The sequence below is a fragment of the Moschus berezovskii genome, chromosome 2 (assembly GCF_049115385.1).
Source record: "Moschus berezovskii isolate FMDL1 chromosome 2, NW_MosBer_1.0, whole genome shotgun sequence".
Classification (NCBI taxonomy): domain Eukaryota; kingdom Metazoa; phylum Chordata; class Mammalia; order Artiodactyla; family Moschidae; genus Moschus; species Moschus berezovskii.
In genome coordinates this window covers 65,411,336-65,435,967 of record NC_142461.1, presented here as the reverse complement: position 1 = coordinate 65,435,967, position 24,632 = coordinate 65,411,336, and the positions used below count along the sequence as shown (strand labels likewise).

At 39.6% G+C, this 24,632-nt stretch overlaps 1 protein-coding gene across 4 annotated transcripts in view; it reads left to right on the top strand.

The window, feature by feature from the left end:
- The window catches only part of PTPN4 (protein tyrosine phosphatase non-receptor type 4), a 201,382-nt gene that overhangs the window by 146,227 nt on the left and 30,523 nt on the right, over positions 1-24,632 (top strand). For all 4 annotated transcript variants that reach the window (XM_055398840.2, XM_055398841.2, XM_055398842.2 and 1 more), the window contains exons 16-20: positions 6,407-6,566; positions 9,806-9,889; positions 9,983-10,039; positions 19,572-19,728; positions 23,764-23,930. In XM_055398840.2, the coding sequence (XP_055254815.2) occupies positions 6,407-6,566; positions 9,806-9,889; positions 9,983-10,039; positions 19,572-19,728; positions 23,764-23,930 (625 nt within the window). The remainder of the gene's footprint in view (positions 1-6,406; positions 6,567-9,805; positions 9,890-9,982; positions 10,040-19,571; positions 19,729-23,763; positions 23,931-24,632) is intronic.

The window sequence follows — 24,632 nt, the reverse complement described above, 5'->3', positions numbered from 1 at the left end:
AACAGTATGTGTTTCAAGTCCTTGTTCCCATCTAGCCTGCACTGTGGATCATTTTAGGCAAGTTATTGGTTTCAGATATATCAGAAACCTTTGCATTAGGAATATGTTATCAATTAAAGTAAATACGGATGTTGTTAGAGCCCTGATCTTATATTCTGTTCATTTTAAATACAAACAGTTTCTGGTAGAATTTAAGATACTACCATTTACAAGCAAAGTGGAATGAAAGAAAATAGTCATGTTCAGCATTTGCTCTGATAAAGTCTGTTGAAGCCTCAGATACTAGTAGATAGGAGGGTTGCTTAGTTTTTGTCTGTCTTAAAAACTGGCTTCTGAGCAGCATTTCATTTGAAAAAAGAGTCCACTGCTACAGGATTGCATGCATGCTAAGTTGTTTAGTCATGTCCAACTCTTTGTGGCTCCATGGACTGTAGACTGTCAGGCTCTTGTGTCCATGGGTTCTCCAGACAGGAATACTGGAGTGGGTTGCCATGGCCTTCTCTAGGGGATCTTTCCAACCCAGGGATTGAACCCCTGTCTCTGGCAGGCAGGTTCTTTACCACTAGCGCCACCAGGGAAGCCCATAAAATATATGTACCGTGTGCGCGTGCTGCAGGTTAAGAAACCCCTGATATAAATTAACTTTCCTCCTGCTTTTTGCAGTTGTTTTCTTTGAGGTGCAACTATAACTTAGTGTTAAGAGCACAAGCTCTGGATTCAGACTGGGTTTAAAACTTGGTTCCACCACTTCTAATTATGTGGCCTTGGGTGAGTTGTTTTATCTCTGTAAGCCTTAATTTCCTTGTTTGTAAAAGCAGGACGATCATATCTACCTCATAGGACTGCTGTGAACATTTAATGAGATGCTTATTAGTAGTTCAGCAGAGGAAAATGTACTTAGTATGTGTTAACTATAATAAATACAAATACATCTTTCATTTATTTGGGGGGTTGTATACCAGCAGCTTTTAAGTATATTATCAACCCTTTATCTGTCTGCATGTCTGAAGTATGGCTATCCCGTTGAACACAATGAGGAATTCCCCAAATTCTCAACTTCATCATTCAGTTCCTAATCACCAGAGACTGTAGATTTCATAATCCTCAAATGTTAAATCTAGTTCCCTGAGCTGTTCTCTCCTAGACTGCCCCGTTCCAGTCTTGTCTAATGAGTCACTGTGTCTTTGTCCTACCTCTTCAGTTCCTTTTGACTAGTCCTCAAAGCTTTGCTTTCCCTCTGCTTCTCTAAACTGCTGGCACTGATCACTCTGCCTGCAGGCTCAGTGTAACCCAGCTCCATGCCAGTCTTGATCCAGTCTAGCCTGTGAATACTCAACTGCTCTAGGACAAGGAAGTAAAAGAACCAAAGAGGGTTTGATGTAAGAGTATTGAGCCACGGGGCCTCAGTGGATTCACCATGTGAGATGCTGTACCTGTGAGAGCAGGACTAAGTGCAGGTGTAGGCTGTTTCACTGAAGTATGGTTACCTGCCATCCAGCTCTGGAAAAAATCTCCAGGACTTGCATTTGAAAGTGAAGGTTGGAGACTTGGAGTTTGGTTGAAACCAGAAATCTCAGGTCTGGAACCTTGGTTCTGGAGTAGATGCCTACTGATAAAATAATACGACATTTTGAAGTGTATTCTTCTGTTAATCATATCCTGTGGAAAAGGAAATGGCAGCCCACGCCAGTATTCTTGCCCGGAGAATCCCAAGGACAGAGGAGCCTGGCAGGCTACAGTTCATGGGGTCACAAGAGTCAGGCATGACTTAGCTCTGAACCACCACCACCACCACCACCAATCATATACTGGGGAGTTTCTAAACACTTTAATTGTCTTGAGCATAAGTCAGTAATCAGTCTGAAATGGTGTTTACTTCGAAATACTAAATGTTACTATAAATTAGCCAAAATATCAGGAAGCCTGAATTTTGAACCAGAATTTTATCTGTGTCTCACAGAAATATGGCAGGGGTAAATGCCTAATGAAGACAGGTGACACTAGTGATTGTAATTGAATGAGACAAGAGCTCCTGGTGTGTATCTTAGAAAATAAGAGTTTTAATGAAAAAGGAGCCATCATTTCTGTTAAGTTTGTATTAGTGTCTACCCAGAGTATGGTTTTTGTTTTCTACTCTTAATGTAGAATAAATTTTATACTTACATGTATGAAAGGTGTATTGGTATGGTTAAACTTTTGGCAGCATTTTTTTAATGTAAATTTTAAAAACTGTAAAGTTTTCAGGGTTTATCCTGTGCATTTTTCTGTTTTATGAGTAATTACAATAATCTCTTTGGGATTATATTTTCTATACTGTCTGTATGACCAATTTTTTCCCCAGCTCCCATACTTAAAGCCAGATGATTACTTCTGCTTGTAAGACCTCAGCCACAGCCCTGATCCCTCATCTTACTTTGTTCCTATTTCCCAAGTCCTGTCTAAACTACCTGATAGTAGATGCTGGTCTTCCTTTAAGTTATAGGTTCCTTCTTTCAGATGCCAGTTGTTATTGCTTGTAGGGTTTTGTTCCACTACACTGCCTGGTTGTCCTTCCAGAGTATGTGATGTCTCTTCATTCTGTTTTCCTTGGTAGTTTTTGTTTGTTTTTGTTTTGGCCTAGAAATAGAAGCTTTTTAAAGAACTAGCCTATTTCATGATACTATTTCAAATGTATTATAATTTTAAATAAACAGTTGCTGAGGGCACTAATGTAGAAAGAAGAAAGATTGCCGATCTCAGTGACCTCTACTGACTTCTCTGATACCAGATGGAGATTGAACTCTTCTAAAGTATTCTTTTCTTCTCTTCTTTTCTCTTATATCAATAGGTGCTCCAAATAAGTTATTGCAGTTTATTGAATCAATAATATGTTTTCTGTTTGCTTTTGGTAAAGACTGGCTTTTATTAATGCACTTTCTGTCCTCTGTAAACTTTTTTTGTGCTGAATATTGGGACTGACTATGTTAAATAAAATTTATTGCATTAAAAAGTCATCTTCCTAAATAATTGTTTAAGTAGTAGATGAACACGGAAGTTATTTCTTAAAATAAGATGAGTTAATATGGGTATGTTTTTAAAATGTAATTGATAGCTTTTGCCCCGAATAAGAATTTTATGAGTTTGTGTTTATATTCTTGATTACTTTTATACTCTGTAGAAAGAGAGGTAGGTAGAAAGAAAGAAGAGAAAGTGAATGTTTGGTTATTGAAGCTGAAAAAACAGAAAGGGTAATTGCTGCCAGGATTACTGGGAGAGCAAATAATTAGTTTGTGAAAGTTCCCCAGACCAACTGTAATAATCCTCTGCAATCATCAGGCTTGTGGAGAGCCTGTCTCACTCTCTGTGAAGTTACTTTAACAAAAAAGTTACATAAAACAATGAAAGAAGACAGATAGTCCTATCCTGAAATCCAAAATTGTATTGTCTTTTCCTCCTGAGATCTTCCCTAGTCCTCCCAGCCTGCACTGTGTTCTCCTCACCTTTTCTTTACAGTTCGACTCAAATCCCGACTCAAGCCAGTACACTTAAACTCCTTTCCTTCCTGTGTCTTCCTGCAGACTCTGAATAAGTAAAGGAGAAGGTATATTCAGATACCCACCAGAGTCTGGGTGGGATTCACATGGACTGGAATGCCCATGGTCACCTAAAGGCAGCAGCTATCACTTGGCTTTGTTCAGTTGTTAACAACTTGTAATGCTGGTCCATTTTTTCCAGAGCTTCCAAGTTTTTCATTCTGAAAATCCAGATTTGTAATTTTTTAAATGTAGTCAACTCAGTAGTTTTACAGTGAACAGGCCAAATGTCTGTTAGCTAAAATTGGCCCACAAGCCATGAATTTGCAGCCACTGTTCTTGGACAATGATTTCTAATCAAAATAAGTGTTAGTTCGTGTCCGACTGTTTGCTACCCAATGGGCTGTATGTAGCCTGCCATGCTCCTCTGTTCATGGAGTTCACTAGGCAAGAAGACTGGAGTGGGTTGCCATTTCCTTCTCCAGGTTCTAATCAAAAGCACATAATAAAAATCACATCTGTAGTTTTTGGACTGTATACCCCTAGTCTCTAACCCTGGATATGCAGATTCAGCAGTCAGCAGAATGTCCCATGTTGTCAGTGTGTCAGTGCTATCCCCTCTTGTTACTGAGTGCTGCCACCATGATGCCCCTGCTCACCAGGTATGGCTCACTTAGACACCGTGCTGCCTATCAGGCTTGTGTTTGTCCCTGTTGTTTGTCTTGGCACTATGTTTAGACAGTTAACTGAACCAGGGATAAAGAAAGTTGTTCTGACTCCATTCCCACCTGATCTTAACCCTATAGTCTTTCCAAGACCTTTAGTTTTAACATGAAATGCTTCCCAGGTGTGACAGCCATATGCAAAACTGAAAAAAAAGCTTCTCTTCACCTTCCCTACATGGTTATACTTAGTCCTGAAGAAGAGATGAGACCTATTGATTAATCCATGTGAAATCTAGTGAATTCTGGTTTTCGTGAAGTTTTGGAGTATTTTGATCAACTGCTTTTTAGAAATTTCATATCTGAGGTTCTGCCAAGGGTTGCCTATAGTTATCTGTCCTAATCCCCTACAGCAGGCCATGGTGGAAGCACACATCTCTGTTGTAATCTGTGAGGACATTTTCTTGGACCACCAGCCCTTGATTGGATCTTAGAGGCTTGAGTTCTTGGCAGTTGAAATGAGCAGAATAAAAACTAGTATGTCTGGGACCTGGAGTCTCTAGCCATCAGGGTAGACCTCAGAGAAGCTTTTGCTGAAATGGGAAGATATGCTCTTTGATGCAGTCTTTATAGACTTACCAGAATTTAGAGCATTTTGAGCCCTGAAGACTTCCATACAGACTGCTGAGTGGTTGTTATTGTTAATCTGCGTATTTAGTGAGCGTAATTTATACTTGATTAGAAGAGCTATATTTTCTCTTAGGAGAAGTTAGATCATTCACCGTTAATCCTGGCTGACTACCTTGGCACTAAGCAGGTTTTAGTATCACTACCATTATCTACCAGGTGTCTAGCAGCAAGTCGTTCACAGCTTCTCTACCAAGAGCAGCATGTCTCCAAGAACCACTCTGGCAGTAACCTCTGTGTCAGTTATCTTGGGCCAAATTATGCCATGGTAGCAGATTCTCCCCACTCACAGTAACGTACAACAAGGGTTCTTTCTCTCTTACATTCCGTATACTCATGGATCACCTGTGGCTCTGTTCCATGTCATTGTCATTTAAGGCTCAGACTAATAGCAGCCCCTGTTGGAACATGGCTGGTCTCCTGCCTGAGGGAAGAGAGAAACACAAACACAAATATTCCCTTCAGAAGTGACTATTCATATTTCATTGGCCAGAGCACATGATATAGCCAGTCCTGATGTCAGCCAGGGAAGAGTGGAGGGTACAGTTCTGCTTCTTGCAGGCCTTGTAGATGTGCCTTTAGCATCTGTCTGTAGCCTGTCCTAATTATCACAGCAGCAGCCGTGAGGTTGACATGTCCTTAGGCAATGGGATAAAAATTCTTTTATTTTCCCAAAGGATCTCCTGCTACCTCTTGAGAGAAATAAAAACCCCACTGATGGTCAGTTTTCCCCTTCTGGGTCCCTTCAAGTCCAGGACTTCTATGGACACAGGCTTTCTGGGGTCCAAGTAGAACCACTGGTTCCCCCTTCTGGCCTTTGTGAAAAACTCACCTTTTACTGCATACACTGTGCTCCTTCCTAAAAGGTGCATTTTTAACCTTGAGGTTTCCCCTGTCAAACTCAGCTCATCTGCTCCAGCTGCTTCTGCCTCAGGCGTCTGCTTTCTAACGTTAATTGGGTTTTTGCATCCTCACCTAAAATCAGGTTTTCCAACACTGTCTTCTCCAGTTTTGTCTCCTCAGTGAACTCAGCACTCTTACCCATTGTGTTCATCACTTCCATAAACATTTTATTTCCAAATGAAATGGGCAATCCCTTGATTTCTAAAGTGGCACCGAGTATCCATGTTGTAGCTTGGTATCTGTGAACAGCTTGGCTGTCAGTTCTCATCTCTCTGCCTGCCCATAGAACTCCACTGAAGACCTTAGAAAGGGGTTTTTGGAAATGTATGTACATTGTTATGGTTGATCAATAAATCTCTTCATAGGGATATCCTTAAAGTGCGTTTTATTATTTATTATATAAACAATCTGTCGAATTGTTTACAGATTTGATAAATTAAGAAATTAGATTTATTACTTTAAACTTCAAAGTTAAGAAAGTTTTCATTAAACAGTGGCACTTGCAAATAAATATGGTATTTAAAGCTTGTCTCCTACTAGTCATAGTAAATATCTGAGTTGCTTGACCCTAGCTTTTAAAATAACAGTTCTATAAGACAGCTTCCAAAATACTTAATTTTTTTCCCTTCTTTTCCTAACTAGATCACAAGAGACTCCTGGAGATGGGCAGCCTCCAGCTTTACCACCCAAACAATCAAAGAAAAATAGTTGGAGCCAGATTCATTGTTCACATTCTCAACAAGATCTGGAAGACCATGTTAATGAAACATTTGATGTTCCATCGTCTCCTGAAAAATCTACTGTAAGTAGCTTCTTCAGATATTCTCACATTTCTTTGAAAATGTTTAATTGTAAATGAAATTTCTTTTGTACCCTGGCCTGTTTTATCTGTAAATTATATTACAGTATTTTATCTTTTTCATCATATGTTTACTCATAAATTGTGCCACCATATAACCCAATTGTGGAATTTTCTTTTATCATCATTTATAAAACGTTCATTGCTCTAGAAGTTAATTTTTGACAGATTTGTTGGTTTCAGTCTTGCAAAACACATTTCCAGAACAAATGCTAATAGCCTATTAAATACCATTAATTTTATTATATAATTAAGTACAGAAACTTTATCATTTTAATCGACCTTTTGAAATTGAATGCAGGTCTTTGGAATATGTAATTGCTGTGTTCTTCAAAATATATCCATGAGATATTTTGGTATTTTGTACCAAACAAAAATGGAAATTTTTAGAATCCCTTGATTTGTGAATTTTCATTGCTTTTTCAAGTAGATGAATCAAAGGTCAGATTGTTAATAAATTTTAAGGATACATTGTGTTTATGAAGAAGTATAGGACAGACAGAAATACGGGTGTATTTCAGGAAACTTAAAGGGATATCAAGGAATAAAATGAGATACAAGGAGAGGAGGCCCTACAGCAGGTGTGAGTGATGCCAAATGCCCTGCTGGCCATTGCTCACTTACCGTCTTGTTCTTTACCCATAGTACTCCCCCACTGTCTAAAAGTGAAAAGCCAGAGGCAGCCATTTAAAGTTCTCCCACACTTACTGCACCACCACAGACAGACACATTGTAGAGATCAAAATCCTTACTCAAAATGAATGACAACTTTAGTGCTACCTGTGTAGTGATTCTTGTGTATCATTCATTGGTTCATAGTTAACCGAGGTCTTTCTTTACCTACTTAGGTAGGTAGTGGGCATACGGAGATAAATCAGACATCATCCCTGCTGTTAAATCATCTACAGTCTAGTTTGTTTTTTCATTCAAGCAAAAATTACTTATTGAATACCTGCTCTGTGCCATGCATTGTTATGGGCTCTGGGAATATAGCAGAGTAAAATTTTAAAAACTCTGCCTGCAAGGAATTTATATTCTAAGGATAAGGATGAGACAAGCTGTAAACAAAGTAAATAAATTTATAGCCTATTAGATAAATGCTAGAGAGACAAGGCAGAAAAGAGCTAGGAAATTTCCAGAGTGGAGTGTTATAGTTTTACGTAATGTGAGCCAGGGATGAGTTTGGTGATAAACTACATCGATACCTGACAGGAGAGCAGATAAGCCCAGAGAACAGCAGGTGCAAAGACAGGGTGTGACTGATACTGTCAGAGGACACCGCGGGGGATCAGTGTGGCCAGAGCAGAATAAGCAAACTAGAAGGAACAGGAAAGGGCCAGATCCTAAATGCCGGGTCTTGTAAAGGTTTTGTCCAATCTCTAAGTGAGGTTGGAATCAAATGGACATAACTGAGGAGAGAAGCAATGTGCTGTCACTTAGGTTTTAATGGTTTCGCTCTGGCTTTTATGTTGAGAATAAATCAAAAGCAGGGTGGCAGTAGAGAAACTGGCCATGAGTGTCATCCCAAGAAGCAGTGGTGATTGGACCAACATGGCTGTGGAAGAAATAAGACCATGGCTGTGTTCTGGGTGGAATTTTAGAGTAGAGCTGACACAATCTTCTGATGGACTGGTTGTAGAGTACTAGGAAGAGAGAATGAAGGATAATAGGAAGATTTTGGGCCTAAACAACTAGGAGGATGAACTTGCCATTTGCTGGGACGTAAAAGGCTCCAGGTAGAATAGGTGTGGGGGGAATAACAGGAGCTCGATAGGGGCACAATGATATGTCTACTAGGAATCCATTTAGAGATATGATTCTGGAATTGAAGGGATGAATTGAAGCTGAAGTTATAATGTTGAGAGTTGATGGCATGTAGACAGAATGTTTAAAACCATGAGACACGAAGTGTAGAGTGTTCAGATTACCTTAATAAGAGATTCTGAAATTTTAGTCCTCCAAGCTATGAACATGAGGGAGATGAAAGCAAAGGAAACTGAGAAGATGCAGACAAAATGGTAGGAAAGAAAACTAGCCAGCTAGCTGATAAGAAGAAGGTCACAGAGAGAGTAATCACCTGTGTTAAATGCTACTGGTGCGTTGAGGAGGATGAGTTCTGTAATTAGAAGTGATTTTAGGGAATTCACAAACATATAAATACAACTAATTCAGCTGTGGATTTAAGGGAAGATTTCCCAGAAATGATCGTCTCAGACCTGTGTCTTGAAGGATAAGAAAGAATTAGCCAGATACTTACCTTAAAGAGTAGGCCTACAACATTAAGTGATAGAAGCCTGTTATGCTGCTGCTGCTGCTGCTGCTAAGTCACTTCAGTCGTGTCCGACTCTGTGTGACCCCATAGACGGCAGCCCATCAGGCTCCCCCGTCCCTGGGATTCTCCAGGCAAGAACACTGGAGTGGGTTGCCATTTCCTTCTCCAATGTGTGAAAGTGAAAAGGGAAAGTGAAGTCGCTCAGTCATGTCCAACTCTTAGTGACTGCATGGACTGCAGCCTACCAGGCTCCTCCATCCATGGGATTTTCTAGGCAAGAGTACTGGAGTGGCTTGCCGTTGCCTTCTCCGAGAAGCCTGTTATAAATGACCATATATTGTGTAATTCTACGTACATGAAATGTTCAGAATAGTCAAGTATGTATATATGGAGGGAGAGAAAATAGATGAGGGGTTGAATAAGACTTGGGGGATGAGGGCAAGCAGAGGGGTAGTGACTGATGATGGACACAGGGTTTCTTTGGGGGATGAGGAAAAGGTTCTAAAGTTGAATAGTGGTGTTGGTACAATTCTGTCACTGTAGTAGAAATTACTGAATTATACTCTGAATGGGTGAAGTATACTATGTGAATTGTATCTCAATGAAGCTGTTTCTAAAAAGCAGAGGGAATAATGAATTCATGTAAAACTTACGAATACTTGCTCTGTGCAAAGCTTTGAGCCAGGATCTAGGGACACTGTGGTTAACTAATTAGGTAATTAATAAAGGCCCTGTTACTATGGCGCTTATAGTCTAGTACACAGTGGTAAGGCAAGAGAGAAATTTGAATTATGATTCTTTATACACTTTAGATAATATCAGCATACACAAAGCATGCTTCCTGTATATCTGAAAGTAAGTAGCCTAAAAATGAAGAGAATGATGAGTCATCTGTTTTTGTCTTTTTAAGCCTAATGGTGGTATTCCACATGATAATCTCGTTCTAATCAGAATGAAACCTGATGAAAATGGGAGGTTTGGATTCAATGTAAAGGTAACTTAGAATTTGTTTTGCACTCATCTTTTTAAATAAGGTGTTTCTATATCTGTAATGTATGACTAATGCTTGATTTGCTCTAATGTGAAGGGAGGATGTGACCAGAAGATGCCTGTGATCGTGTCCCGAGTTGCGCCAGGAACCCCTGTGAGTTCAACAGCCTTCTCAGTGATCCTAGCTTCAAGAATACTTACTTATTTTCTTAGTATAAATAAAGCAATAAAATGAATCATTTAATTTGTCAAGTATCACATGTTGTTTGCTGAATCTTCTAAATTGCTGGGAAGTTAATTTTTATTTCTTCCCTGTCTTCTAGATACTTGTTTTTACAAAGACTCTAGATTCTATCAAAATAACCCCTCTAAACAGCAAAATGTAGACAGAGGTATAGTTTGTTTGCTTTTTTGTTGATTTCTTTTTTCATTTAGAATTGTTTACTTACATTCTATTTGTCTACTTTCTGTTTAAAATATTTATTTGAGACTCTTCATTGTGAGCATGCTGAGCAAAAGTAAAGAAAATACTGTATGTGCCCATAATGATGAAAACCCCCTGCCCCGCTGCCCTGTCCTTTAGCTTCAGCACTCATAAGCTTTCTGCTTGTGAATCATAAGGACAATTTTTGATAAATTGTGGGTACATCATTTTTATTGCTCATTATATAGTAAATACTGCTTTCAGATTCTCGTTTCTGTTGTTTGTTCTGTTTAACTGCATTTTTCTTTAAGAACTTTGAGTCAGTACCCTTATCATTTAACTGTCTCTGACCTGGGAAAGGTAGGAACCTGAAGCCTGAGAGAAAGAGACCAGTTATGGGATTTCGGTGCTTTGCAGCAACCTCAAAGTTGATTTGAAGATCACAGTCAAGATTGAACAAGGATATCATGATACCTGGTTTTGGTTCTGGTTTTTAAGAACTTGTTGATTGCAAATAACAGGGCACTTGTGAAATTTTTGTTGTTGTTCAGTTGTTAAGTTGTCTCTGAGTCTTAGTAACCCCGTGGCCTACAGCACACTGTGAGCCTATGGACTGCAGCACTCCCTGTCCTTCACTGTGTCCTAGGGTCTGCTCAGATTCATGTCCATCGAGTCAGTGATACTATCTAACCATCTCATCCTCTGTCACCCCCTTCTCCTCTTTAATTGTTCCCAGCATCAGGGTCCTTTCCAGTGAATTGGCTGTTTGCATCAGGTGGGCAAAGTACTGGAGCTTCAGCATCAGTCCTTTCGATGAATATTCATGGTTGATTTCCTTTAGGATTGACTGGTTTGATCGCCGTACAGTTCAAGGGACTCTCAAAAGTCATCTCCAGCACCATAATTTGAAAGCATCAATTCTTTGGTGACTCCAGAATCTCTACTAAATAGAAATTGTGTAGCAGCCTTCTTTATGATTCAACTCTCATATCCATACATGACTACTGGAAAAACCATAGCTTTGACTATGTGGACCTTTATCAGCAAATTGATGTCTCTGCTTTTGAATACACCATCTAGGATTTGTCATAGATTTCCTTCCAAGGAGCAAGTGTCTTTTAATTTTATGGCTGCAGTAATTTTGGAGCCCAAGAAAGTAGTCTGTCACTGCTTACCCCTGGCTTTATTATAAATACAAAATTTTTCATACAGCTGTAGAGGTGTATCACAAAACCCCAGGACAAGAATGTAGTCAGACTTCTAGAAAGAATTTTAAAAATCATCAGAACTGCTTTTCATGTCCATTTCTTTTTTTGTGAATTTTCCTTTCTCAGTGTAAACCGGTTTGTACTGGAATCAGCTTAATCTCTCAAGCTACAATGAAATACATTCTAAATGAAAAGTGTACTTAGTAGCATCTTCAAGCCAAGTTCCTGTAACATTAGCACCACACACAACACTCTTTGTTTAGATATGATGGTGACTCCAGAATTTCAACTAAATAGAAATTGTGAAGCTGCCACTATTCTGTCCCTCAGTTCTTTTGAAGGGATGTGCCTACCAGCAACTTCTGGGTTTGTATTTTATGTAACCAGCTCAGCACCCCAGAGTCATTAGACTCCTCACTCTAAATTACAGACTCAGAGGAAGCAAAACCTTGGATCAAATGTCCTCTTTTAAACAAATCCCTTGTGATCAGAAGTGACAAGACAGGGATATGATGTATATAATAAACTTACTACACATGTGAAAGATAAGGGAAGTAGTCCAAATTATTTGTTCAGTATGTATTGGAAAATATGTGTTGGGGGATGGGGGTACTGCAAGATGAGGAGGTGAGAGGTGGCTGTATTCTCATTTATCAAGTAGAAAGTTAGATAATGTCTAAAATAAAAACTAAAAAATTGGAGTGTTACACAGTGATACTAACGTAAATACAAAAGCTGTAGCTAAAATGTTGAAACAAGTTGCCTCAAATGAGGGGGTGGGGGGGTCGAGCATAGAGAAGAACGCAGGAAATGGTTTCTTGTCATAATAATCTTACAGACCAAGTCAGCTTTTTAAACTGTGCAGTGTATTCAGTTCAGTTCAGTCGCTCAGTCGTGTCTGACTCTTTGCGACCCCATGAATCACAGCACGCCAGGCCTCCCTGTCCATCACCAACTCCCGGAGTTCACTCAAATTCATGTCCATCGAGTCGGTGATGCCATCCAGCCATCTCATTCTCTGTCATCCCCGCCTCCTCCTGCCCCCAATCCCTCCCAGCATCAGAATCTTTTCCAGTGAGTCAACTCGTCGCATGAGTTGGCCAAAGTATTGGAGTTTCAGCTTTAGCATCAGTCCTTCCAGTGAACACCCAAGATTGATCTCCTTTAGAAGGGACTGGTTGGATCTCCTTGCAGTCCAAGGGACTCTCAAGAGTCTTCTCCAACACCACAGTTCAAAAGCATCAATTCTTCGGTGATCAGCTATACCTTTCCCCAATACAAAAGTTTTAACTAAAAGTCAAATATATGTCTTTTGACCTGATAATTCTACTTTTAGGAATTACCTCTTATGAAACAGAATATAGGATACACAACAATGTTGACTGTAGTATTGTCTGTGAAAATTAAAATTTGAGGGAAAATCAAAATGTACATCATTCAGTTCAGTTCAGTCACTCAGTCGTGTCCGACTCTCTGCGACCCCATGAATAACAGCACGCCAGGCCTCCCTGTCCATCACCAACTCCCGGAGTTCACTCAGACTCATGTCCACAGAGTCGGTGATGCCATCCAGCCATCTCATTCTCGGTCGTCCCCTTCTCCTCCCGCCCCCAACCTTTCCCAGCATCAGAGTCTTTTCCAGTGAGTCAACTCGTCGCATGAGGTGGCCAAAGTATTGCAGTTTCAGCTTTAGCATCAGTCCTTCCAGTGAACACCCAGGATTGATCTCCTTTAGAATGGACTGGTTGGATCTCCTTGCAGTAGAGCTGACTAAATAAATTATGCTTTGGTTTGCAGCTATTGAAATAATAGATGAGAGTTTTATGTAAGTATGGAAAGGTTTTTGTAAGATAGTATTTTGAAAAATATTTTACAGTGGAATACTACTCAGCTATAAAAAAGAATGAAATAATGCTGTTTGCAGTGATATGAATGGACCTAGAGATTATCAAACTGAGTGAAGTCAGTCAGACAGAAAAAGACAAATATTATATGGTATTATTTATATGTAGAATCTAAAGATAATACAAATAAATTTATTTATAAAACAAAGACAGACTCCGAGACATAAAAAGCAAACTTATGATTACCAAAGAGGGAAGAGGCTAGGAGGGATAAGTTAGGAGTACAGGATTAACAGATGCACACCACTGTGTATAAAATAGATAAGTAGCAAGGATTTATTTTATTGCTCAGGGAACTATATTCAATGTCTTGTAATAACCTGTAATGGAAAATAACTGAAAGACATACCTATATTAATATGTATAACTCAGTCACTTACCTGTACATCTGAGAATAACACAATATTGTAAATCAACTATACTCAATGAAAATACATATTATAATTTCATATGTGTTTTATCCAGTTTTTTAAATTGTGAGTTATATTTTAAAAATCTGGAAACATGCTGAAATCATTAGCAGTATTTCACCTTGGTGACGGAATTACTGATATTTATCTCTTGCTCCCTTTTTTTAATTGTCTGACTCACGATGGTGAGCATGTATTGCCCTTACAATTAGGAAAGAAATCTTTTTTTATTTGTATGCCAGGTAAACTCATAAAACGAATATTGATTTTTTTCTGAGCAGTGAACGTGGATAGTTTGCAATTCAGTCAAGGATGTTCAGGGAGCACTCTATAGACAGGTTAATTTCCAAACAGAGCTTTCTGATGCTAAATATTCTTTTTAGGCTATATAGATTACTATATTGGTAATTTTTCCTTTCTACCAGAATAATGTTCTGTAAATAGTGGTTGACTTTAGAATCAAATACAAAATAAATGAAATATTATTAACTTAGAGACCATTACAGTGTTTAGAAACCTCATTTTAGGTGATTGGTAGAAAAGGGCAGTGTTTAAAATACTTTAATGTCATTTGCTCTTTTGGACACCTTTTGAAATGGACAGAGTAATTTCCAAGCCTGGCGTGCTGCAGTCCATGGGTTTGCAAAGAGTCAGACATGACTTCGTGACTGAACAACAGCAATTTCCAACATTGTATATTTCTTCCTGTCTGATCATATTCAAGCCAATAGCTGTTGTCCCAGCAAAATTCATCTGATGTAGACTTTCCAAATCAGAATGAAATGCAAGTAAGAAATCATACCTGACAAAGGGCAGAAGAAGATTAAGTGTAAGAGGGTTCCCTTCAGTTATAACAGGTAACTAGTAGTACGCTATAACAAACGGAGAAGTAGAGAAAGAGCACCTCAAGGAAATGGTCTGAACCTTAACTTTGAATTTCCCAGATTTTAATTCTTTACATTGAAATATCACATTTTTTAAATTTCACAACTATGCATAATTAAAAGATGACCTGTTCCATTTTCCGAATTTCAGGTGTCTAAAATCACACATTTCATAAGCAGCAGTGGAAGAACCTGACTTCTGGATCAGTGCTCTTTCTACTAATGACAGTACCTTGTTGGATTTCGTTGACTTTGTGTTGTATAGTGAGTTTAGTCCTGCTTCCATCTTTCAAGCCTTTGCCACAGCCCTTTCTGTAAGGCCCAGCCCCATCATTTCCTTCAAGGTCTAACCCATCATCCTGCAAACTTTATTTTGTTGTGTTCTCATTACTGTATTCCTGGAAACAGTTCAGTTCAGTCGCTCAGTCATGTCCGACTCTTTGTGAAACCATGAATTGCAGCATGCTAGGTCTCCCTGTCCATCACCAACTCCTGGAGTTCACTCAAACTCATGTGCATTGAGTCGGTGATGCTATCCAGCCATCTCATTCTCTGTCGTCCCCTTCTCCTCCTGCCCCCAATCCCTCCCAATATCAGGGTCTTTTCCAGTGAGTCAGCTCTTCGCATGAGGTGGCCAAAGTATTGGAGTTTCAGCCTCAGCATCAGTCCTTCCAGTGAACACCCAGGATTGGTCTCCTTTAGGATGGACTGGTTGGATCTCCTTGCAGTCCAAGGGACTCTCAAGAGTCTTCTCCAGCACCACAGTTCAGAAGGATCGATTCTTCGGTGATCAGCTTTCTTCACAGTCCAACTCTCACATCCATACATGATCACTGGAAAAACCATAGCCTTGACTAGACAGACTTTTGTTGGCAAAGTAGTATCTCTGCTTTTTAATATGCTGTCTAGGTTGGTCATAACTTTCCTTCCAAGGAGTAAGCATCTTTTAATTTCATGACTGCACTCACCATCTGCAGTGATCTTGGAGCCCAAAGAAATGAAGTCTGACAGTGTTTCCCCATCTATTTCCCGTGAAGTGATGGGACCTGATTTCATGGTCTTAGTTTTCTGAATGTTGAGCTTCAAGCCAGCTTTTTCACTATCCTCTTTCACTTTCATCAAGAGGCTTTTTAGTTCCTCTTCACTTTCTGCCATAAGGGTGGTGTCATCTGCATATCTGAGGTTATTGATATTTCTCCCAGCAATCTTGATTCCAGCTTGTGCTTCTTCCAGCCCAGCGTTTCTCATGATGTACTCTGCGTATAAGTTAAATAAGCAGGGTGACAATATACATCCTTGACATACTCCTTTTCCTATTTGGAACCAGTTCCATGTCCAGTTCTAACTGTTGCTTCCTGACGTGCATATAGGTTTCTCAAGAGGCAGGTCAGGTGGTCTGGTATTCCCATCTCTTTCAGAATTTTCCAAGTTTATGGTGATCCACAGAGTCCCTTGGACTGCAAGGAGATCCAACCAGTCCATTCTAAAGGAGATCAACCCTGGGTGTTCACTGGAAGGACTGATGCTAAAGCTGAAACTCCAGTACTTTGGCCACCTCATGCGACGAGTTGACTCACTGGAAAAGACTATGATGCTGGGAAAGATTGGGGGCAGGAGGAGAAGGGGACGACAGAGGATGAGACGGCTGGATGGCATCACCGACTCGATGGACATGAGTTTGAGTGAATTCCAGGAGTTGGTGATGGACAGGGAGGCCTGGCATGCTGTGATTCATGGGGTCGCAAAGAGTCGGACATGACTGAGCGACTGAACTAAACACAGTCAAAGGCTTTGACATAGTCAAGAAAGCAGAAATAGATGTTTTTCTGGAACTCTCTTGCTTTTTCGATGATCCAGCAGATGTTAGCAATTTGATCTGTGGTTCCTCTGCCTTTTCTTAATCCAGCTTGAAAATGCAGAAGTTCACTGTTCACGTATTGCTGAAGCCTGGCTTGGAGAGTTTTGTGCATTACTTTACTAGTGTGTGAGATGAGTGCAATTATATGGTAGTTTAAGCATTCTTTGGCATTGCCTTTCTTTGGGATTAGAATGAAAACTGTCCTTTTTCCAGTCCTGTGGCCATTGCTGAGTTTTCCAAATTTGCTGACATATTGAGTGCCACACTTTGACAGCATCATCTTTCAGAATTTGAAATAGCTCAACTGGAATTCCATCACCTCCACTAGTTTTGCTTTCTAAGGCCCACTTGGCTTCACATTCCAGGATGTCTGGCTCTGGGTGAGTGATCACACCATCATGATTATCTGGGTTGTGAAGCTCTTTTTTGTACAGTTCCTCTGTGTATTCTTGCCACCTCTTCTTAATATCTTCTGCTTCTGTTAGGTCCATACCATTTCTGTCCTTTATCGAGCCCATCTTTGCATGAAATGTTCCCTTGGTGTATCTAATTTTCTTGAAGAAACCTCTAGTCTTTCCCATTCTATTGTTTTCCTCTATTTCTTTGCATTGATTGCTTAGGAAGGCTTTCTTATCTCTCCTTGCTATTCTTTGGAACTCTGCATTCAAATGGGAATATCTTTCCTTTTCTCCTTTACTGTTTGCTTCTGTTCTTTTCACAGCTATTTGTAAGGCCTCCTCAGACAGCCATTTTGCTTTTTTGTATTTCTTTTCCACGGGCATGGTCTTGATCCCTGTCTCCTGTACAATGTCATGAACCTCCGTCCATAGTTCATCACGTACTCTGTCTATCAGATCTAGTGCCTTAAATCTATTTCTCACTTCCACTGTATAATCATAAGGGATTTGATTAGGTCATACCTGAATGGTCTAGTGGTTTTCCCTACTTTCTTCAATTTAAGTCTGAATTTCGCAATAAGGAGTCATAGTCATGATGACTGAGCCACAGTCTGAGCCACAGTCAGCTCCCGTTCTTGTTTTTGCTGTTTTTGTTTTTATAGAGCTACTCCATCTTTGGCTGCAAAGAATATAATCAATCTGATTTCGGTGTTGTCCATCTAGTGATGTCCACGTGTAGAGTCTTCTCTTATGTTGTTGGAAGAGGGCGTTTGCTATGACCAGTGCGTTCTCTTGGCAAAATTCCATTTGTGTAACAGGCTGTCCATATTTCTGTTGATTTCTTTTACCTTAATTATTTGCGCACAGTAGTGCAGGGCTATAAAGATAACCATGTGGCCTGAACCCATACCAAGTCAAAGGGGAAAATGGTGTTCTTTTCCATGACCTTTAAAGTTTTTATCAAAACATTGAAATTTCTGATGCTTTCTCCTTTAAATGTATTGGGAAATGAAGAAATAATAAAATAATACTGATTCAGTATCCTGTAATTCAGAACATCAGAAACATTGAGAATCAAAGTGTTTTATTTCTTTGTGAAAACTTACCAAAGGTAATTTGTGAACAGTGCTTTTTTTTTTTCTTGTCATATAACTTAAATTACAGCGTGAGCGTTTTTCCTTATTTATCTCAACAAATAATGATAATTCTTTCTAAGTCTGAATCCACTTCCACTTGTCCTTTGCACTTTCAGTGATATGAAATATCTTCCAGGAGTTCCTGTATTGAGTTTTTGTTTTTTAAAGATCTGTCCATTTTTATTTCTTCTCAATTTTTTTTTTTTTTTGCCACAGTGTGGCATGTGGTATGGTATTTCCGTGACCTGGGATAGAACCCACACCCCCTGCATTGGATGTGTGGAGTCTTAATCAGTGGACTGCCAGGGAAGTCCCAAGAAGTTTCTTGCCAGCATCACTTCCTTGGACATCTTCATCCTTCTTGTCACAACCACTTTCATGATTTGTGCTAATAAGTTCATCTTCTCTAAATTCCTTTCCCTGCGTATCTAGGGTCTCTCAAGCAATAGAAATGTTGATATTTACATAGTCAATTACTTCTTTTATAACTCCGTTTATGTTCACTTTGAATTTCACCTTCAGCACTGTCCCTTTTCGTTTCTTTGCTGCACTTGTAACTTTTTGGCCAGTTACTCGTTACCCAAAATGGGTTTGTCTTTGGGAGACAAGGAGACCACACAAGTCCCTGCTTTGCTGTCTCCATATGAACTGAGTAACTGATGCATAACAACAAGCCACCAATAGACTTTGAAAGAAGGGATGTGATTGGTCATTGATCATGCTGCATATTTATGATTTATATAGTGATTTTTGGACTGTCAGGCTAACAGCAAGTTTTGAACTTGATGCAGTTACTTGCAATTATGCAGTAACTGAATTTGCATGATGTTAGGAGACTGGTGTTATTTAACTCAACTGTGGCAACTCAAATTCGTATGTATCTGGACAGTGCAAAGTGAGAGCTACCTTGATCTACGCACTTGAGAGCGTTAGTCTTACCTGTATGTCTGGAAATGTATTAGGGCATCAGGGGAAAATTATTAATAAAGAAGGAAAAAAAGAATGTCTTTATAGAAAAGTGAGTTTTGTTTTTAATTTCTTTTTGTTTCCGCTGAGTTTTCATTGCTGCATGCAGGCTTTCTCTAGTTGCTGCAAGCACGGGTACTATAGTTGTACATGGGCTTTTCATTTTGGTGGCTTCTCTGGTTGCGGAGCACAGGCTCTGGAGCACAAACTCAGTAGTTGTGGTGCACAGCCTTAGCTGCCCCTCAGCATCTGAGATCTTCCCGGACCAGGGATTGAACCTGTGTCCCCTGCATTGGCAGATGAATTCTTCACCACTGGACCACCAGGGAGGTCTGAAAGTGACTTTTCTATTTCTGTTTTTTTAATAGATGAGTGAATGGATAGATGATTTCTGTATGTAATTTTATTTCTCCTCTGGAGTCTATAAAAGTAAATTGCTGTTCCTTACTTCCAGAAAGCTATGTGTGAATTTGAAACCTTCTTTGTATCCCTTGACAGGCTGACCTGTGTGTCCCTCGATTAAATGAAGGGGACCAAGTGGTACTGATCAACGGTCACGACATTGCAGAGCACACCCATGACCAGGTTGTCCTGCTGATCAAAGCGAGCTGTGAGAGGCATTCTGGGGAGTTAGTCCTTCTAGTTCGACCTAATGGTGAGTACTCTGTGATTTACTGCATGTTTTTAATAATTCCCTCATGTTTATTACTAGACACAGCAGCTAGCGTGGACTTCTTAGGACTTGGCCACATCAGACTGACCTGTGGCTTCCATTCATAGTGGTTGTTGTTTAGTCACTAAGTCATGTTCAATTCTTTTGCGACCCCATGGACTATAGCCCACCAGGCTCCTTTGTTCATGGGATTTTCTAGGCAAGAATACGGAGTGGTTTGCCATTTCCTTCTCCAGGGGATCTTCCCAGCCCAGGGATCAAACCCACGTTTCCTGAATTGGTAGGTGGTTTCTTTTTTTAACCACTGAGCCACCAGAGAAGTGTACACATGTGGAGTCAAATGCATATTCTCAGCCACCTTGCCTGCCCCTCTGCCTTCTTCACTCTCTTGTTGTCTTTGCTGGCCTTCTTGATAGCCCTTCTGCTTAAAGCACTCCTCTTGACGTTTGTGCAGTGTATACCCTCACGTCGTTCAGGTCTCTGCTGAGATGTCAGCCTCAGGAAGTTCTCTCCAGACCACCATGACTGCAATTGCCTCTCTCACCCCCATGGTGCTCAAGGAGTCCTAGGTTACTCAGATATACTTGCTGTTCCACCTGTAGAAAACCAACAAGCTAGAGTTTAGTTTCCATGACAACCTCAAGAATATCCTGCCACGTGGAGTGCTCAGTAGCTCCTGAAGCAGTTCGTTCCCCCTGTGGACAGTGTGAAACTATTAATTGATCTAAAAGTCCATCTTCCTTCAATCCCAGCGTTACTAGTTCTGTCTCTTTATGCTATGCAGAATAAATGTAATACAGAATAAGTTCAATCCCTCATCAGTGTTTTGCAGTGAGTTTTACTAGAAGCTGTCTTTTTTTTTTTCCAGTTTAACAATCCCAGGTCCTTTAACCTGTGTTCATAATGGCATAGTTTCACGTTTCCTCAACATTCAGCATTCTCTGAGAAAAAATTCTTAAGTGCCTGTACTGTCTAATATTAGATATATTATTCTAGTTTTGTTCTGAACAATTTATTGTTAATCATAGTTTTAGTCAGAAGAGTAATTATTGGTTAATGTCACGTTGTTAGTTGCTGACTACATACCATAAGAAGCAAAATGTAATTAGAAATACCTACTCCCCCACACACCCATTTTGCCCCTTGAGTACGGACATTTTCATTTTATCTTCTCTACATGCAGACGTTGGAGATATTGCAGTTTCAGTTCCAGACCATTGCAATAAATATCACAGTAAATAAATAAAATATTATAGTAAAGCAAGTCACATGTTTTTTAAATTTCTCAGTACATAGAAAATTTAGTTTATATTATAGTGTAGTCTGTTAAGTATGTAACGTATATACCTTAATTTAAAAATACTTTATTGGTAAAAATTGCTATCATCATCTGAACCTTCCGTTCCGTTCCGTTCCATCGCTCAGTCGTGTCCGACTCTATGCGACCCCGTGGACTGTAGCCTACCAGGCTTCCGTTCCATCGCTCAGTCGTGTCCGACTCTATGCGACCCCGTGGACTGTAGCCTACCAGGCTTCTCCATCCATGGGATTCTCCAGGCAAGAATACTGGAGTGGGTTACCGTTTCCTTCTCCAGGGGATCTTCCCGACCCAGGGATTGAACCCGGGTCTCCCGCATTGGAGGCAGACGCTTTAACCTCTGAGCCACCTGAACCTTCAGGGAGTCATAATCTTTTTTGAAATACTAAATCAAAGATCATTGATCATAGAGCACTATAGAAAATATAATAAAAACAAAAAGTTTGAAATTTATTGGGAGAATTACAAAAATATGAGAGACACAAAGTAAAAAATGCTGCTTGAAAAATGATAGCAATAGGCTTGCTCAACACAGAATTGCCATAAACCTTCAGTTTGTTAAAAAAAGAAATTAGCTTTCAAGGAAAATTTAGAAGACTTCAACAGAACATTCCATTTTTGACTTTTAAAAGAACTCATTTATTTAGATCTGATATTTAGGTGGTTCATTTTTAGGCATTTTCTGTCACATAAAGCAACTTAATTTTCATACTGAGAGTTGTCTCTCAATTTGACTTTTTTTCAATTTTCTCTTGATAACAGATCCTGGAGAACTTAATAATCATATTAGCTAATAATTTTAAAATGCTTTCCATAGACCTGGCTCTTTTGTACCTTCTCATTTAATGTTTACAGCCATCCAGTGAGACAAGTAAATTAACATCATATTATGGCTGAATACATTTATTCACCAAGACATTCATTACCTGCTTGCAAATTCATGACTAGTACAGAGAGAATATGAACAGAAGTCTATATAATGGAAAAGGCATGGTCATTTTGCAATTCCAAGTTACCCCGTTTATACTTTAAAGTAGGAGAGCAACCCACCTGGTACCTACTTCTTTTGGCAAAGATCTTTCTAATACTGTTTTATCATTAAAATCTGGACCAGGATTCACTTTCAATGCGGGTGTCATGTCCGTTTTAAAAAAAAATAATGTGTAATCAAAAATTTAAATTATGTTTGTAAAAAATGTCAGAAAAGGACTTCCCTGGTGGTCCAGTGGTTAAGAATCTGCCTGCCAGTGCAGGGGCCATGGGTTGAATCTCTGGTCCGAAAGATTCCACATGCTGCAGAGCAACTAAGCCCATGTGCCGCAGCCACTGAGCCTGCGCTCTAGAGCCTGAGAGCTCAGAACTCAGGCTCTGCAACAGGAGGAGCCACTGCAGTGAGAACCCTATGCGCCACACCCAGAGAGTGCCCATGCATCAGTGAATACCCAGCACAGCCGTAAGCAATTAATTAGTTAAAAATATCCGAAAATAAGAGCTTATTTGTCCTGGTCTTTTCCCCTTTAAATCTTATTTCTTCTTAGACAAAATTCTTTCACATCTTTTTGTCTTTGTATTCTTCATTTCAGAAATCTGTTCTTCTCAAAAATGCATTTATATCTGAGCAGGAATAAAGCCTCTTAAAGGCAGGAGCTTGACTCCATCCTTTAGAAAGTTCTGCTCTTCTTCAGCTCTGCTGCCCCCATGGGGGTCAGGATTCTGCAGGACCAAGGGTGCATGCAAGCCAGCACCTATGGCCTCTCCGTCCTTTCTAGACCACTTTTTTCAACTCTCAGTTCTCTGACGAAATAGCTCTGAGCCCACTTCCTGGGTTTTTGTGGCCAGTTTTCCCAGGTCTGTTCTCCCAAGGGTTGGTGACAGGATATAGGCCAATAAGGTATCGTAAGAAGCAATTTCCACAAGGGTGTAGACTGAGCTTCTGTGTGGACTGGGATGTTGTTCATGGTATGTTTATAGGTCCCTCAATTACAGAGTGGAGCTGAGGGTGGAAAGAAGAAGAGGGCAGGCTGAGATTGGGCTAAGGGTTACAGCCTAGAGTTTGGCTCCCCTCACTCCCATGACTATGAATTCTGGCCTAGAATTCTCCTTTGAAATTTGGTTTCCTGGGACTTCCCGGTGGTCCAGTGGTTAGAACTCCACACTCCCAAGGCAGAAGACGACCTGGTTTCTATCCCTTGTCAGGGAACCAGATCCCAAGAGCCTCAACTAAAACTTGTGCAGCCAAATAAAGAAATGTATTAAAAAATTTAAAAATCTAGTCCTCTAAGTTGTTTGATAAATATGTAGAGAAACAACAATAGAACATTTAGTTTAGCATTTTGTTCAGTTCATGTGTAACTCTTCCTGTCTACATGTGTGGTGGATAGGTCTCTATTGGTGCTCTTGTGCAAGATTCCACAGATTAAGGACAGATGTGTTCAGAGCAGATCTTCTTGACATTCATCTTTTTCTTATTGTCTCTGCAAGTTGTAGACATTTTCAGCAATAATGGCCAAGAACCCTTCTTTTCCCCAGAGGTACTTTTTCAACTCCACAACACTCTTGACCCATATATAGTGACCCCAGACTCAGATCTGATGAGTGACGAATAAGTGAATATTTTTTTGTGACATAAAATTAAATAATATCTGGTAAATTCATTTTGCCAATTCATTAAGGTTTCCATATTGGTTTTGTTTTTGTAGCTGTGTATGATGTAGTAGAAGAAAAGCTAGAAAATGAGCCAGACTTCCAGTATATTCCTGAGAAAGCCCCGCTCGACAGCGTCCATCAGGATGACTACTCCCTGCGAGAGTCGATGATCCAACTGGCTGAGGGTCTTATCACTGGAACAGTACTGACACAGTTTGATGTAAGTAACATGGTATAGAAAAGGTGTTTGCCCATATTTTCTTATTAATTTCATGACCTCTTTATTGCCTAATCTAGTATCAGTTATAATGTATTAATAAAATATTATTGAGAAATACTGGCAAAAAGAGCTGTAAAATGTAAAGTTTTAAAAATTACTCCCCAAATACTAGCTGTGGTTTCACTAATAGGTATCAGTTTAAAAGTGGGAGATAAGGAGATTTTATAGGTATATGTCATCAAACTACACTTTTTTCTATAATTAAATAGCTGTTTTTATGAAAGGTGGCAGATGAAGATACACTGTTATAGACTTAAAAATCCTGAGTTAAAGAATGGTTTTTGTGCCGTGTCATATTTAATCCTTCTCTAATTTTTGTCAGTGTAGTTAGCCATCATTAATATCTGTTGCTCTGGAGTATATGTTATAGACAAATGATTATAAAATATTTAGGACACATCAGTTTTCCTTTTATTTTTTATTTTATTTATTTATTTTTTAAGTAATTAATTTATTTTTTATTGGAGGCAAATTATTTTACAATATTATATTGGTTGGTTTTGCCATACATTGACATGAATTCGCCCCGGGTTTACATAAGTTCCCCCTTCTGAACCCCCTCCCACCTCCCTCCTCCCTTTATCCTCCCTCTGGGTCATCCCTGCACGCCAGCCCCGAGTATCCTATAACATGCATTGACCC